General features: G+C 39.5%; 3 protein-coding genes across 4 annotated transcripts in view; 2 read left to right on the top strand and 1 right to left on the bottom strand.

The window, feature by feature from the left end:
* Window positions 1-3,731, top strand: part of LOC143901729 (uncharacterized) — a 41,025-nt gene extending 37,294 nt beyond the window's left edge. The window contains exon 7 of the mRNA XM_077414246.1: window positions 125-3,731. Coding sequence (XP_077270372.1) covers window positions 125-230 — 106 coding nt within the window. The 3' untranslated portion in view covers window positions 231-3,731. The remainder of the gene's footprint in view (window positions 1-124) is intronic.
* LOC143901780 (uncharacterized) overlaps window positions 1-5,845 on the bottom strand; it is a 66,716-nt gene extending 60,871 nt beyond the window's left edge. For both annotated transcript variants that reach the window (XM_077414454.1, XM_077414374.1), the window contains exons 1-3: window positions 5,446-5,845; window positions 4,290-4,791; window positions 3,962-4,012 (exon numbers count right to left, since the gene is read on the bottom strand). In XM_077414454.1, the coding sequence (XP_077270580.1) occupies window positions 4,563-4,791; window positions 5,446-5,537 (321 nt within the window). In that variant the 5' untranslated portion in view covers window positions 5,538-5,845 and the 3' untranslated portion in view covers window positions 3,962-4,012; window positions 4,290-4,562. The remainder of the gene's footprint in view (window positions 1-3,961; window positions 4,013-4,289; window positions 4,792-5,445) is intronic.
* A 1,545-nt stretch (window positions 5,846-7,390) lies between these two features.
* Window positions 7,391-17,906, top strand: part of Mib1 (E3 ubiquitin-protein ligase mind bomb 1) — a 369,291-nt gene continuing 358,775 nt past the window's right edge. Inside the window, exons 1-8 of the mRNA XM_077405990.1 lie at window positions 7,391-7,605; window positions 8,062-8,409; window positions 8,489-8,689; window positions 8,768-8,887; window positions 8,967-9,296; window positions 9,405-9,552; window positions 9,649-9,890; window positions 9,976-10,173. Of these exons, the coding sequence (XP_077262116.1) occupies window positions 7,504-7,605; window positions 8,062-8,409; window positions 8,489-8,689; window positions 8,768-8,887; window positions 8,967-9,296; window positions 9,405-9,552; window positions 9,649-9,890; window positions 9,976-10,173 (1,689 nt within the window). The 5' untranslated portion in view covers window positions 7,391-7,503. The remainder of the gene's footprint in view (window positions 7,606-8,061; window positions 8,410-8,488; window positions 8,690-8,767; window positions 8,888-8,966; window positions 9,297-9,404; window positions 9,553-9,648; window positions 9,891-9,975; window positions 10,174-17,906) is intronic.

Consider the following 17,906-nt stretch of genomic DNA (forward strand, 5'->3'; position numbering starts at 1 on the left):
CTATTGACAGCAATCTAAATAAACATTTTTTTTCTCAGTGTACCTATCTATAAATTGCCTTTTATATTAACTCTATGCGTGTTATTTCTAAAATAACCTAACGCGAATTGTTGCAAAATTTTAGTTGCGGAGGTGACGGTAACATGAATTGTGACCCACGAGTATGCAGTCCGGAACCGATGCTGAGGCAAATGATTGCTGCGACTACAGATGCCAAGAGGAGGAGATGAGCCGCCGAATTAAATCATGGGATTCATCTCTACAAGGAAGCACATAAGACGAGCACGAGGACTAGAAAGTCGACAGCAGGAAAAAATCCAGTGTTGTATAAAAGTGAATTAAAATTATTCTAAACTGTCTAAACGTCGCGCGGAACACAGACAATAGTGTGCTTCGGCGATCACGAACTGAGTGGCCAAAACGTAAACGTTTATATTAATAATATTATATTATGTTATATAAAAAGAGAAAGAGCGACGGGGTGAGAGAGAGAGAGAGAGAGAGAGAGAGAGAGAGAAAGTGAAAGAGAGAAAGAGTAGAGAGAGAGAGGAAGGAAGAAAGCAATAATACCGGTCGGAGAATCGTAGGAGATTAATTGTTTTATCGGTGCTAATATGCGAACACGGAAGAAAAAAGCAGCGTGAATGTAAAAAATACAGGCAAAAAAAGAAGAAAAAAGAAAAAATCGTGATAATTCCGCGTTCTCTCTCGCGTGGGATATTTTATACATGCCCTAAAAAGACAAGAAAGAGAAGAAATTACTGAACGTACGAGACTTATGACTGTGCCTTTGTCAGTGTCGAATATCAGCGGCACTGCTTTCGTTTCGGCAACGAACGCCGTCCGCAGCCACGGTCATCGTCGTCGGTATTAATAAAAAAAAGAAAAAGGAAACACGAAGAAAGAGAGAGAGTTGCAATCGGCGACTCCTATAGGTGACGGGAGAAAAAGAAGGTGAGAAGAAATGCGACGAATGCGTTTTATACGACGCACATGAAACGAAAAAAAGAAAAAAAAAAAAAGAAAAAAGAAGAATAAGAATAGAAAGAAAAATTTAATGCGCCAACCCCGAATGGGTCACGCAGTGATACTGAAACAGCGGAGGATTCGTATGAATCGTACGAAGGATACCTCGATTCGCAAATCGTCTAGCATAGCTAGAAGCTTTTTTAAATGTTTTTTTTCTACCGCAAACTATACATACGTCCACGGTATCCCTCCTACGACGTAACGCCGTAAATTGGGAAATATGGGAGAGAAATGAGATTACGATATCCGCGGCATGTCCTCACGGCTTTTACGGTGTTACTGCGACAATCTTAAGCGACGACGATATATGTCATTATTTGCTACGCGTGTTCTGAATCGTTTATTCAGCTGCTACGTGTGCCCCGATGATCGGGACACATTACTCAAGTTTGCTGACGTTCACGCGCACTCGGACACGATCGAGATTAATGGATCGGCATAACCAGAGCCGGCCGTGCTTCCAGTATTTTTAAGCCGCGAGGATCCAAAGATCCTTCTCTTTTCAAGGAAGAACTTTCGATCGAGCCATCTTTTTTTCTTCTTTTTTCAATCGATCCGTCAATACCATACATATATAGTGCCAACGATCGTGTCCTATGTGTGTCCTATCGCGAGTATGTGTATGTGCGTAAGTGTGATGCATGTGATATGTTAAAGAAGAGAGAGAAAGAGAGGGAGAGAGAGAGAGAAAGAAAGCCAGAGAGACGAAAGATACACGCATCTCAAAGCTCAAACAGCGGCTCGCGCGGAGGACCGATCCGAGAATTTGCTTCTCCGGCGAGCTGGCGTCATTATACATAAATATAGATATAAATATATATATAAATATATATACATTTATATAATTCTTTATATACACTGTACCCTCCTCTGATAATAATACTTAATGATAACGATGTTCTATACGTTTGTACGAAAGTATAGCTGTTAAGAGAACGAGATGAGAGATAATCGCCCGTACCGGTTCTCCAGTCTCAAAGTATCGCGTTAGAAAAGAGAAAACGATAAGAACTTTCGGGATCTCTTTCCAAGTCAATTATTTATCTCGGTAGCGATGATACTCGACTCGCACGATCGTCGTCTAATAACGAAAGCAACGTCACGCTTTGAGACTCTGGAATTCCGCGGGCTCTCTTTAGTGTAATATTGTAATAAATAGAACGAATGTTTTATATATATATATATATATATATATATATATATATATATATATATATATATATATATATAAATTGTCGCACGAAATACTGCGCATACTGTCTGTATAATAATCGAACGAAGACGAGTCAACGTTCGGTCTTCCTGATATCAGCGGCCCGTTAATCCTAGTTACTCGTTTATTAATAACTAAGCCCGTATCTGCCCCTCCAGGAGAACAGCTTCTTGCGAAGAACCATTATGAACGTGTTTTTTCTCTTTTTCTTCACGTAAAGGATCTCTTTCAACTTGAAAGACCAACGTATTCATGGAGCTTCCACGACAACTTGATCGTGATATACAAAGCGGCCATATTATTACTGTCACTGTTCTCAGACGTGAATGAAACAAATCTCTCATGCAATAATCGATAATAAATTTTTTGATATACGAAACGTTTTTGTGTTTTATGATTATAATAAAGTTACAAAAATGATAAGCGCGCTGCGACGTTCTCGTGGAGAAAAAGTTGAGCCGAAAGTTTTCAAGTACTCGTATATAAACTTTCGTACATCTTTTCACAATCGGGCGAATGTACGTTCGAATAGGTCGAGAAGAGAGAAAGTATCGGTGTCGCATAACTCTCAATTAACTGAGATAACGTTGACGAAATAAGCGCGCGATTTTCGTGCTTGTCTTCCATCGAGATGAAAATTTATCACGCCGGCGAGCAACGCGAAAGTAACTAAAACCTATTTGCTCAAGGCTCATTGAAAGTTTATACGTGGTTGTAGTCGAGTCAGTTCTTCCCAAGCCAATATTCACTAGCGATTGTAGTCCAAATCTAGTATTTATATCTCGATATCAACCCTTTTTCCCCTTCCCCTCAATCATAGCGAGATCATAATAATTATCGAAGGTAAATATAAGTGTCGAGTGTTTACGATAAGTACGATATTATGCATGTAGGCGTAAGGTGGACGTACCGTGTGCTGGATATACGTAGAACGCATGTAAGACTAGCGTCAAAGACAGGCCGGGCGGCAGCGAGGAGTCCGCACATATCTACGTACGCATCAAAGCGCACGGAGCGACCAATTCCTGTTTGTTCAGCATCAACTGCCTCACAGCGTGCGATCGAACGATCGAAGGTCCTCACGTCGGGAGACTTTCTCGCGATCCGACATGATCACTGTGACGGAAAGCTTTGAATCGGTATGCTCGCGCATATAAGCGCGCATAATCTAATATATGGCGCGTGGCGCGGTTGACGAAATGACGAGGGACGCTTGATCCTTCCGACGGATTTCTCGACCCCTCTTTTTTACACGTGAGTACGATCGCAGTCGCGCGAGCTGCTATGCGAAATGTAACTCGACATCGTTCGCCGCGAATTTTATTATACTATGTGATAAACGGGATAAATGAGAGCGAGCCGGGAGAGAAAGAGAGAGAGAGAGTCCCGGCGGTGTCGACTGTATGGAAATAGGCTAGGTTCGACAGTACGTGCTAGTATAAAGTGTCCTTTTATATGAATAAAAGATTTTGTATGTCAACCCTGTGCATCTCTGTGCGCCTCGTGCATTTTGTGCAAATAACCTGCCGTTCAAAGATTTTAGTTTGACCGAAAATAATATAACAGAAAGTAATAAAAATAATATTAACTATTTTATAAAATTTAATTAAATCGCTTTGCAATACTTGGCAATTAAAGGTAAGACTGCATATCTCGCGGTAAGGCATTATCAATTTGCTTTTCAATAAAAAAAAAAAAAAAAAAAAAATTCCGACTTACCGACCCGATGCGCAACAGGCGGAGTTACTCAGCCACGTAGCTACGATGATACTGTAACATACAAACATATAAGATTTAAATTAAAGAAGCGCTCAAAATAATCAACATTTCAAAAGATAATTCTTAATTCATTATATTGGCCTCTTAATAAGTCATCTTTGAATAAAATATTTAGCAATACAATTACTGTTTACCGAAAAAGATCTTTATAGGAATAAAATTTTAGATAATTTCTCTGTCTTTAATTACTATTAACTTATCGAAATGAAACAATTCGAATAAATAAAAACGAATTATGAATTTTATGTAGCTAAGAGATGATACTTACCCCAAGGTTGCTCCGCCGATGCCCGATGTCTCTCTCGGACCTCCTCCTCCTCTCAGGACGTCAACTGGCCAGCTCCTCTCACCGCACAGGACACAGAGGACACTCGCGAGAAACACTCTCGGATAACAAATTACAATCGCGCGCGGACTAATTATCAGCAAAAGTCTTTCTCGCGCGATGATACTGTACGGCACTCCCGTTTATAAAGCCCATGAGAAGAATATTCCGTCAAGTACGCCGTAATATTCTTCAAATAGGCTTTGAAAAAGTCTTTTAGTCCGAATACTTGTACGGCACTCCCGAAACAAACGCGACGAACCGGCTGCGGTTCGTTTGTTCAATTAAATCGGCGGACGGAGGGTACGTTAGAGCTTCCCCGTCTTTGGATTTTTGATTTTTATCCAAGCAGAACGAGAGTTTTGTTTGGGTAAAATCCTCGTACTGGGTACTGGGCCTTCCCACCTCGCCAAGATCGTACCCATGGGGAAGGAAATACTTTACTCTGTAATATAAAAGCAGATAATATAAAATTAAATTATATGAGATATATTTTTCCCAAAATATTTTCACATTTTCTAACGCGGATTTTTCAGGAAAATTTGAAAGAATCGCGACGTTGGTTGCCCCGATTCGTACCGCGTTACGTTTAATGACGACGAAATGTTCGAAGATGTCGGTAACTTGGCGCGCGACACCACGCGAATCAAGTGGACGGCTAGTAAAGACACGCAGTTAATTAATCAAAAATGCAATTAAAATTAAATGTCGCACGCACAGTACGAGATCGAGCACGATAAATCTCGCGAATGTAAAACTTTACTGTTAATACCTTGCACGAGAAGTCGCGGATTGTTAACTTAAGCGCGGCATACACGAAAATAAGAAATATTAATTAACTGGTGTTGTACGTATCACGGCGCGTGCTATTACTCGAATTACTCGATAGGATTTCACGTTGTCATTCTTTTCGAAAAGAATCGGAGGATAGCTCGCATTACAATTCCGGCATGCACAGCGTTCAAAGCACGACACGTCGAGAGTCCAATCCTGATATATATGGCGGCGAGACCGCGAGACGAACGATTATCGCCCGTGAATGCACAACGAAACGGCGAATCACTCACGAATCACATAATTACAATTGCAATTGCCATACCTTTGCCTCGACGTCTCCGTCTCGAGCGATTCACGCGACACATTCCGATTCATTCCGACATTGTCCGACAGACACTTTCGATAAATGTACATTGCGAATTGTTGAGCGCGTAGTCGACAGGAGTGCCAATCGCAGAAAAAAGCGCGTTCCGAAAAACACACAGCACCCACAGCCACAGCACGGAGCACGGACGGACAGACGATAGACGGACGCGCGAAGCAGTGAGCACGAATACTTCGCAATAACTGTCCGAAATTTACCGGGAGAATGACCGAATGATTTCCGCAGGTAACGATACTCCGAACACCGAAGAAAACAAGCGGCAAGGCCGCTCACCGACAAGCACGATCGATCGCGCGCCGACCTCGAAGGTACGCCGTTCCTACGTTCAACGATCGCGGCCGACGCGGCCTAGTATGGCCGAGTATGGCGTCTGGTTACTGCCGCTGCGCGCTGCTGCGCCGCGCCGCCGCGCCGGCGGCTCGGAGCGGCGGAACGTGATTGGTCAGATCCGGGGGCTCGACTCGCGAGCCAATCGCGTTCGAATCTCGCCCGACCGTGCGGCAGCAACGGCGCAAGTAATACGGGACATGTTTGGACATGTTCAATGTCGGTGCGAGACGTTGTCGGTCCTGTTCCTGTAATTTCCTTCTCGTGAACGAGAAGAAATTTGGTTACGGGGTGTTGCAAGCTGAACGTATACGCCGGATATTCCGTTCCTTCTTCATGTCGACTGAAACGAGTGAGATGCCGTCGCTAGACGAAATGAACGTCGAATGCCGTGCCGGACGCCGTACATATCACCCTGCCGGCTGTGATTTGGCGGGTCTTATCCTGCAGTGCGCCGACGCTGGTGATTGAATGGTGAGTGAATTATACATATGTTAGAAATAAATGATTCGCAGCGCGATATACATTCGAGTCTTAATGGAATCGTTGTTCCGCGTGTCGCAGTGAAACGACCCAGTGAGAAATGACCCGTCGAATTGACGTCTATCGACGGGTCGTCTCACTGGGGATAACCTCGGAATTCACATCTCCCGTGTGTGTCTCCGGACTCCGTTTCAATTTCTTCGAATGAGTGAATCGCGCGGGAAGACGCTTCAATAATGCGAATAACTTGAACCTCTTGTGCGTGACTTAATAATTAATTAAGTGATTGAAGAGAACGATCGCGCGTTTGACGTTCGCATTTTGCTTGCCGCGATCGCAATAACGATCGCGAACGAGGGAGCGAGCTTGCTCCGAAATGCGTATGAATATCGAGAGTACGAATAGTTGAAATGTGCATCCGCACGAATACAATTTCGTTTTTCGTGCAAAAACAGACACGTAATTCATCGTTACGTTTACAAATGTTTCAAATTTATTTATATGTGCTTTTTTTTATTCCTCCTAACCTTTACTTTATAGAAAATTAACATTAAATTGTATCGTTTGTAAAAAATTTCGTCGCAATTGTTCTTACAGCGCGGTGATCGCGCATACCATAAAAGACGATAAATCGTCGTCGTCAAGGTACTTAAAAATTATAAAACATTTTCTGTTGCTTGTTCCTCAAATATTCGTTTTGCTTACGAAATTTTTCATAAAAGATAAAAGCCTGTACTGTTTCGTATTTTCGTATTTTTAAATTGATATAAGAGTCCGAGTTGTTTGAAGTTCTGAGTTTAGATCAGAGCTGCCAACATCGGGCAACGAATTCTACATTTTCGCCGGCTACGCAAGCAGATTTTGCTAAAGATAAAGGTATATACGGACGAATATTGCTGTTTTGTGCGGATTGTCCAAGAGACAAATAAGCGAAAATGTAAACGTACGCTTCTGCAAAATAAACGCAGTTAAGGAGAGGCGTGATTGGAAAAACGTTTCAAGTCGGTATCGCGAATATCGGGTGAAGGGTTACGTTCCTAGACGAACGCGCGTTGGCAACGCGTGTTTTGACGCATATCGTATTGTCAAAGTGGTGATATATCTCTCGGTGTTCGCGCTGACGAGAGACATCGTGTTCCGCGATTTTTTGAACGAGATACGCGAAGGAATTGTTGTCAACGAGCGATGGAGGCCGGTGCGAGTACGGGTACTCGTACGACGCGTTTTATGATGGAGGGCGTCGGCGCCCGAGTGATTCGTGGACCGGAATGGAAATGGGGAAAGCAGGTTAGAACTGAGAGGTTAACTGAGTTAAACGCGATATTTTCCGGAGCACGCGATACTTTCCTCCCGCGGAATTACTCGCGGCAAATGCTCTCCCGCTCTCCGTATCTTGTGACGACGATTCGAAAATTTTTTCGAAAAAAATGTGTCTGTAAAACACTAATTTAGTTTGGTGTAAGGTTACTCCGATATTGTTTATTTCGTGTAATATTTCGTAATTAATCGAATCACAGATGCATTGCGCATTTACTTAAATTACTATTAGATTTTACAATATTATGTATAAAATATCGTAATTTTTAATAGGCAGATAATTTTACGATAATAGGAGTAACATCTGTATTTGGAGTCATGCATATTTTACTGGCAAGCATAGCCATATTGTTAGAAAGATTTCTTACATTAGCAACAGAGATCTAAAGGGTATTTTAATTATTATGGTTGTATCGTGTTTAATAGGATGGCGGAGAAGGTCACGTGGGTACCGTCAGAAATTTCGAATCGCCAGAAGAGGTTGTGGTTGTCTGGGATAATGGCACAGCAGCTAATTATCGATGTTCCGGGGCCTTTGATCTGCGTATACTGGATTCTGCGCCAACAGGAGTGAAGCACGATGGCACAATGTGTGATACTTGTCGCCAGCAGCCTATCTTTGGAATAAGGTGGAAGTGCGCTGAATGCGGCAACTACGATCTTTGTTCCATTTGCTACCATGGGGATAAACATCACCTGCGACACAGATTTTTTCGTATTGCTACACCAGGAAGTGAAAGAGTTTTGCTAGAACCTCGTAGAAAAAGCAAAAAGGTATAAACAATGACTCTCAATTTTATTATTTGGAAATTACTTACTATGTTGTGTTTTGTTAATTAATATTTTAATATAGATTGCGATTCGTGGTATATTTCCTGGTGCAAGAGTTGTTCGAGGTGTGGATTGGCAGTGGGAAGATCAAGATGGTGGGAATGGTCGTCGCGGAAAAGTTAATGAAATACAAGACTGGTCTGCAGCTAGTCCACGCTCAGCGGCTTACGTTATTTGGGATAATGGTGCTAAAAATTTGTATAGAGTCGGTTTTGAAGGAATGGTTAGTATTATAACGTTAACTGCTTTGTAATAAAAATAGCTTTATATATTGATATATAATATATAATATATATTTCAGGCTGACTTAAAAGTGGTTAATGATGCCAAAGGACAAACAGTGTATAGAGATCATTTGCCGTTATTAGGTGAGCAAGGTCCAGGCCGAACGGGTCCTCATGGTCTGCAAATTGGTGATCAGGTGAATAGTTTATTCTTTATTTACGATTTGTTACGCACAAAGCATATAAAAAATTATAACTATTTCTTCATATCTACAGGTTAATGTCGATTTGGAATTAGAAATTGTACAGTCACTACAACATGGCCATGGAGGTTGGACGGACGGCATGTTTGAATGTCTCGGCACTACCGGAACGGTCGTTGGTATTGATGAAGATCATGACATTGTTGTCTCTTATCCAAGTGGTAATCGATGGACTTTCAATCCTGCTGTACTCACTAAAGTCCAGATACCCGTCCCTGTTACTAGTTCAAGTTCCGACAATCAGACATTTGCTGTCGGAGATTTGGTTCAAATTTGCCATGATATAGAAAAAATAAAATTACTCCAGCGTGGTCATGGAGAATGGGCTGAGGCAATGGCTCCAGTAAGTATTTTTGAATAATAAAACTGTGAAATTTTTATTTCTGTCTGTTTTTATATTTTATTAGTTTTAATTCTGAATCAGCATTTAATTCTGAATGATCTTTTTTAGACCTTGGGAAAGATAGGTAGAGTACAGCAAATATATCACGATGGAGACTTAAAAGTAGAAGTTTGTAGTACATCATGGACGTATAATCCTCAAGCTGTCACAAAAGTTGCTAGTAGCGACGGAAGTGTTCCAGGAAACAGTAGTGGTGGTAAGTGTACAATAAACTGAACTAATTACCTATTTAATAAATCATATACTTCGAATTTAATATGTACTGTAATGTGTGTATTGTTTTATTTTCTAGAACGGTTATCAGCGTTATTAAAGAAATTATTCGAGACACATGTCTCTGGTGACGTCAATGAAGAATTAGTAAAAACTGCAGCGAATGGCGACGCTGCTAAATGCGAGGAATGCTTAAAACGGCCAGAAGCCGATGTTAACGGTGTATTTGCCGGCCACACTGCCTTGCAAGCTGCAAGTCAAAACGGTCATTTAGAAGTTATTAAAATACTTCTCCGGTTCAGCGCGGATGTAGAAATGGAAGTAAGTATTTTTTTTTTACAAATTGAATGAAGATATCAGATGTACACCGGACTGCATTTACTTATATCGCGTTTTTGGAAAATAGGACAAAGATGGTGATAGAGCCGTACATCACGCTGCTTTTGGAGATGAGCCAGGTGTTATGGCGCTTCTCGCTGGTGCCGGCGCCGATTTAAACGCTCGAAATAAAAGGCGTCAGACAGCTCTTCATATCGCAGTTAATAAAGGACACGCTGGTGTTGTGCGAACTTTGTTGGAATTAGGCTGCCATCCGAGTCTACAGGTAAGTGCATGCAATTTTTGTCATATTTCATATTTGTACCGATATTCTCTAGCATTCGTTTTCAGAATGTTGTGTGTAAGCGTTTATTATGTATTATACGAGTTGAAAACTATGATTGTATCAGACATATTTTGGATATATATGCAATTAAAAATATTTTAATTATAAAATTTTGCGAATAATAATCTTATTTTGCTTACATAAGCTTACGTAATATTTAGGCAGTTATAACATTTTATAGTAATTATTTACAATAAAATCATAGAAGTCATTTTAATATTTAAAATTCAATGATGATGAACGATAATGTTTTTATTTTCTTGCTTAAAAGTTTATCGTATTATATACATATAGTAAATTATATGTAAACAATGTATTAATATTTTATTAATAATTATGGTTAGAAAAATTGCATAGAATCAACTCTGATACATAGCTTAAACGAGATATCTGTTTATTCAGTCACGAAGTAAATCAACGACTTAGAGAAAACCACGGGTTTATTGTAGGAGATTGTACTGGAATGAAATCTCGTGAAATATAACCAAAAGCGGAGGTTTCGGTGGTGGGCCGCAAGGGAGGATAAAGGAAAGAGGGTGGGGGTTGTTTATTTTATTCTTGAACTGTCTGAACATGATATATTTGTGGTATTCCGCCCTCCAATGATTTATGCCGGTCTGAAATTGCGTAAACGAACACCTCCTACTACAACCCTTTTTCTTCTTCCAACATTTTGCTTCTCGTTTTCCTTCTTTCGTTTCCGACGATGTTCAGCTCTTTTCTGAGGATGTAACCTAATAGTACGATGTTTGTTTAATATATAGCCAGTTTAGTCTTTTATTTTGATAAATCTGAAGCTTTATATATCTTACAAGCCTTACAAAGAGATTTTCTTAAAGCTTTTTTAAAATTTTCGTAGTTTACTGTTATATTATTATTTATAATTATTAAATTAAGGAAATAGAAAAGAGAAAAAGAAAGATGAATTTTTACGAAGTAGTTTTTAATTGAGTAGATATATTATACTTGCAAGTTTACATGATATAAGATATAAGACAATGGTCATACACATATTGAAAAGATAAATATTTATCTTTCTTCTTTTTCGTAAAAGCATTTTTCATAAAGCACGTACATGCAACGGTACCGTGCAAACGCGGTTTACTTGGAATAAAGAAAATAAATTTGAGTCTGAGGCGTGAAGGAGACGTAATAAGGGTAAAAAGCAAAGAGAGAGGGAGAGAGCAGAAGGATTGCGAAAAAGAAAAAAAGGTGTTGGTGGGTAGTGTTGAAGAAGGAGGGAGATTCCAATCAGGATATATCGGCATATATATTACCCTTCTTGCCTCGATATTTGAGAGCGAAGTCTGCGAAGCTGACGGGTATAGCCGCGCACACAGCTGTATTTTATTATTGATGGCATCGGGGATGCTTATAAATCTTCTTCGCGTTGAATGGTCACCGTGTGGCTGTTTATTGATATTGCAAATGCTTGAAGCATTGACATCACATTTTATCATCTTCACACCCGCGGTCGTACTACATTCAGTTTATTTTCTTCTTGTATCATATTCGGTTTTATTGTTTAGATTATTTTACTCCTATAATTTTACGTCGACCATTTCTCATCGTTTTTTGACACCGACGCGATATTTGCGCACGAGTGCCGGATATACGAATGTGAATTAGTGTTAATTCACCTTTGTTACACGGGTATCTCCTCATTTGCAGGAGACTTAATTAATTCAGTTATCTGACTCGAGGAAGCCTCGAATTCCACCTGCGTTACGAGTGTCGCGGGATTGTGTTTGAGAATACGTGTTGCGCATAATCAAGACACGCTGTGTATATTTGGTGCTTCAGCAATGGGGTATAACACTGCGGATCCCTATTTCCTTTCGAAACAATTAGAAACCTGAAGACAACTAGAAACGTTTTCTGCGATAAACAACATTTACGTGCTTGGCATTTATTAACGATCGCTTTTTCCATTTTTTAAATATATTTTTTTCAAAATTTGTCTAGAAAACTAAAAAGAATTCTTAGTTTAAATGATTTTTTATTTATTTTTTTAATTTAGAAGCAGACAATTTTTTAATATAAAGTAGTCTTTTGATAAGCATTTTATGAAAGAAATTTGTTTGAAGAGTTTGTTAGAAAAGTACATATAAGTAATTACATTAAATTATCGCAAAAGCTTTTTCTTATAGCGCTCGCCAACAGTTTGGAGAAGTAATTAAGAAAGTTAGGCAATAGCCTTCTCATTTTCATAATCACCGCACAAAATGGTATAAATTAACAGTAAATGTAAATCAACGATGTTTTTACGCGATGCCAGGGTGTATTGCGACCGTCGTGATATACCGTTCATATATTTCATCAAGCCAGGAGCATAAGACTCGCGAAAATATGCTTGCATTAGCGCTCGCAGAATTACGGTTCATGTCTGTTTCTTCTCAGCTATGCTCTTATTCCACATTTACAGCTGACATTTGCATAATTGCACTTTTTAACAGCGCTAAGAAATTTTTTGATGAAAAGTTATTTAGGAGTTATATTGTTGAAACCCCAAGCTTTTAAAGAGTTTTATTATTTAGCTAATTTTTATAGGATTCTTCTATGAAATTCGCAAAGTTATAATTGATGTGATGTATTATCATTTTTATTCGACGTTTATATATAATTTTTGTTCTACGGTAACAGTTCGACGATTCTCTTGCGATCTTATTTCTTCCTTTCGCAGAAGTTTTGGAAAAAAAAAACTCCTTTTTTCCGCGTTGCGCATCGCCGAGCGTACTTTTCGCGAAGAAATAAAATTTCAACGATCACGTACGTATGTACCAGACAAGAAAGAGCAGACTTCCGCGTTCAGCACGTGCGCGAAATTCCGACAAGTCGATCCGACAATACCGGCGTGGGCGGCGGGAGGGAATGGGAAGGGCGAGAAGAATTTTTGCGATCGCGCTATCATCCTGTCTGCTTCGTTGAAGGATCGGACTAATCGAAATACCGGACGTCTTTGGAGCTGTTACGTGTATAGGCGCCCCCTGCGGGTGTAGCAACCTCTTGTTGCTACCGTTAAAATCGGGCTAGTCATTCTTACGGCTTCCACTGTTCATTTTGAGATATTCGAGGAAAAATATCGACATGGTCTAGGTTTTATCTGCGATATCAACTTCTCTCCTTCGTCCTCTTTCCTTTTTTACGACTATACGATTGAAAGATAATCGGAAAATTATCGTGAAGGTCTGAGTGAAAGAGATCATCTGTCTATTAATTTTATTATTGATATAGTTAAATAAAGAAAATATATTTTTGGTAATGTTTGTATCGTACGTGACAAGAAACCGATTGTGTCCGATATAACAATTGTCGACGGTATGTATTGCGTGCATTTCGGCCAATGAGGATTAATCGCTTTGGAGAAACGTCGCCCTCTCATAATTCTGTACAACTCAATATATCCCGACATGACGTTTCAGTCGAGACCATTCTATTTTACGAGCGCAGTCAGAACATACTGTACACGCTATAATTGAGTTTAATTGTGTTCGCTATGCGGCTAGTACCGTTGAATAAATGCCTGAAACAAATCGTAGACAATCCGTGCTACGTGAATTCGATTGAATATTATCAATAATAACTGGCACTTCGATTTGTTACAGAAATTCCTATTTGTTTTAGCACTCGTACATCGTACAGTTATCTTATCGAACCGTAAATAATTGCACGATTTATGAGATGAATATTTGATTCCTTCGTTAATCGTTTCCTTCAGGCAGTAGTATTCGCGAGAGGAAAATCTTGAGGAGTAACACAAATACAATTCGGTATAGTTCTTTACTCCATCGTGCGAATAATGCATTCGATCGAACCGATAGTCCTTGTGCCGATGCGACCGTCTTATACGTGGAGAAAAAGTGGTTGGTTTCAGAATGGGAGATGCGACGCTCTGCGCGCGGGGGGTTAAAATCGGAGAAAGAGTGCCTATATAGCTCTGTGACCCCTATTACAAATCCAATACCCACCTAGTACGTGTCTCCCTCTTTCGCTCCCTGCGTCTTTCTTTCTCTTCTCGATCCATCTCGATGTTACCGCCTATAGCCGCATTCTATAGCTACGACGTTGCTATAAAACATATTCGCTGACTGAGACAATATTCCCCTCGGTACTGCAGACTCGACAGAAGTAACGCTCTCTCGGGCCACATATTCACGCAGAATTTCAAAAGGATTCATAGCAATTAAATCATTAATTTTACATAATTTATTATTCATTTTTTAGTACTTTGTATTTTTTTATGTATATGTTGATTTAATGTCAATATAATTGTTCAATTAGAGACAAATAATTTTTATGTTCTTCAAAAACTTTGGAAATAAATATTTTGTCTATATCGTATCCCTGTCTAAACCGAAAAGCTCTTGAGGCCGATAGAATTCAGAAGCTTCTTTTTCAAAGAATGTGATATACTTTTATGCAGCTGCTGCGTACTATTCCCAGCATGCATTGCCATTCGCTTCCTTTCCGGAATAGCGAACTACCTCGTTGGTAGTCGAAAAATGCCTCGGTCCCAAGCCAATCCCTCAAGAAGAACACGGACAGAGCGTTTTAAATAAATACCTGAATAGATTCCCCGTGTAAACGGATTTAACACTTCGCTTTTACAACGTAGGAGATACGACTCGAAATGTATTCTTGCATTTTGCATGCGTTTTCGTGAGCAGAATCTCGTTCTGATTGCAGTCCTTTGATACGTTTGTACCAGACGTAAAGCAGATATATGATCTGTTTTCCATTTCTAAAATCGCGCACTTAAATTTGATGTATCTTTTAAATTGTTGAAATTTTCCTGAAAAATGCACGTCGTTGATAGAACGTAATTCGCTGAGCGGCTTGATCTTCGGACCACGGAAATGAATGTAATCCGAATACTCATTGATGGTTAGTTCATGTCGACATTTTTGTTTGAAGTTGAGCTAGTATGTATTCGGTTGATGTAAGGGATCATGACAAAAGCTTTCCTTTATACATGTATCGTAGCTAGCGTAATGTCGGGCTTAGAACGTCAGTAGAAGAGGGTCGTAAAACGGGAAGCGTATTACATGAGTAGTAACGAAGCGGGCGAAGTACACGTTGATTATTTTTACAGTTACGGCTGTGTTCTGCGTTTCTAGACCACGGGTTTATAAAATGGATATTTCAAAATAGCTCTGATGCATCGCAGAAGTTTATTATTCGATACGACGCTATAAAGGCGTAGAGTGTACCGTATTCTCTTCTCAAAATATCAGATTGATTAAAAACCCGATCCTATTCTGTATGATCCTTGTATTAAAAAGAAGCAAAAAAAAAAAAAAATAGAAGAGGAGTACAGTACATGAGAATGGTATATGAATTTTGTTGCATTCCTCTCTTCGATATTATATTGGAAAATAAAATTATAAAACGGGATATTTTTGCCCGTACGATGGATAGGATGGCTGAATAGATTCGTTATTTGCTTACACTCGAAAAATATGTTGAGAAATGTTCGTTAAAGACTACAATAACAATGCGACTCGCGTTGTTCGGAGCGACATTAAACTTGCCACAGTGATTAAGGGGTGGTTTCGCCTGGCGACGGAGGTAACGCAAGAACAAGAAACAGCAACAAACTCTTAGGCGGTGCCTGCTGTACTCAAGTACTTAGGCGGAGAGTCCCTTCGTCGAATAGCGACCGTGCAAGTGACGGGCTGCAGCACTCAACCTCCAAAACTTAAGCGTGTTTATGCTAGCCTCGCCACTTGCGGCTCTCCGAGGGGTGATTCGGCAGCTGCTTCCCAAGGATTAACACAGAGTCCTTCGAGACGTCGCTCTGATAACACGCGAGTGGCTTATTCATAAGCAAGCTTGTAATGACCATCGGCTTTCCTCCGCGCAAATTATTTCGCTTTTGTAAAATTGATTCTAGATTTTTATTCTATTGTTATGGATATATTACTGCGATCGATAATATGTCCATTTTGCCGAGTAGATAAGTTTATTCAGTTTATTCGAGGTGTAAAATTAAATATTTGGCAAGTTTACGGGCAAACGAGCAACGAGGAGAATTTCGAATTGGTGAATAATCCTCGATTGTGGTTATGGGTCGTGACATCATATTCGAAGTTTCCGATGAAACTTCTGATACAATGACAGTCGGTATTAACATTCGATATTCTACAGTCGTAAACCTAGGGAAAGGTCTGCGGATGTGCACAGCAGCTTTCCCTCTATTACTTCTCCCTTGCCATTTCTCTCTCTCTCTCTCTCTCTCTCTCTCTCTCTCTCTCTCTCTCTCTCTCTCTCCTTTCCCTTCGATTTGCTTAGGTATTTGTAAGTGCGTTTGTGTGTTGGCACACGTTTATATGACGTTATTGTGTATTAACACGGCTTGACGCGAACTCAACGAAGTCTAGAAAGTTAGCTCGTAAATTCCGCCTGATATTTGTACATGGGATGCGTCATAGTTTGCGTTATCGATGATACTAAATGAAGGTTTGTAACTTCGATAATAAAATTTTGCCTCGTAGTCGCGTAACTTGTACGAGCTAACACCCGAGCTATTGCGCATTTGCATGCAAAAATGAATGTGGCGCGAATACTGCGTGTACGAATGATCTATACCGACGTGTATTGATTACATATACGACGTGGAAAATGGTAGCGAAATTTATATTGCCATATTTACAATTTTATGTAAAACCATAATATTGCGTTAACCGAACGCAAGAGTTCTACATACATTCTATACAGATTTGCAGTATTTGCATTAACTTCGAATTTCCATTGCGCCAGAACCTTTGCGTGTTGTTCTAAAATGGATCGAGGCAGATTGCCTGAAATAACAATGGTATCAGGAGATAAAGTATTACTGCCTCACAGCCGGTTGTTCTATCTTTCTCCTCTGGTGTCCCTCGTTTCAGTCCTTCTGTGTGATCGCCTGAAAATCACAATTTCAAATCTTTTTAAATTTCAGTTTACGCATGTTAAAAATTAATATTTTTTTGTCGAGAAATTTTTTTTATTCTACGATGTTATTGCAATTATTTTTATTTTTGTTGACATTTTAATTGAATTATTTAGTCACGTCCGTATTCAAAAGAAGAATTAGGAGAGTAGAAGTGCTTATCCATGCTGTATAATTGAAATTTATTATATTTTCTTTATCATATGGAATACGGATTATATAAAATGAACGAATAGGTTTGGTCAGGACGACTAAATGTTGCTGAGATTTGTGATCGTTTTACGTAGTGCTTTTATTTCTACTCAATTGGTACCCCGATACGATGTAACATTGCTACATGACAGGATTTATTCGCGTGTTGGACATTAAATGTTTCATTGCGCGTATCTTTAACGAGATTGGATCAATTTGAGTATTTTACAGGGCCTTATATTCGTCTTTCGAATTTTCTGGCGGAATTCGTGCAGGTAATCAAATTTTATAGACACGAACACGGTTTCTTTCTCCCTATACGTGCTTTAGAACGAAGCAATTTTGCGAGAACAAAGAACGTATTAATATCTTTAAGTGAAACTCAAATCGATTTTATTATGCTATACGTTATCAAGTACGAAATCCATTTACTTAATTGGATCAAAGTTATTTCGTTAATTAGAAATATTTGTATTTATACGATGATATTTAAGTTTTATCTTGCAAACATGTTCAAAAGTAATCTTGGTATCTTGATTTATGCATGTAT

The sequence above is a fragment of the Temnothorax americanus genome, unplaced genomic scaffold (assembly GCF_048541705.1).
Source record: "Temnothorax americanus isolate GAGA-0224 unplaced genomic scaffold, ASM4854170v1 Scaffold1, whole genome shotgun sequence".
NCBI classification, from domain to species: Eukaryota; Metazoa; Arthropoda; class Insecta; order Hymenoptera; family Formicidae; genus Temnothorax; species Temnothorax americanus.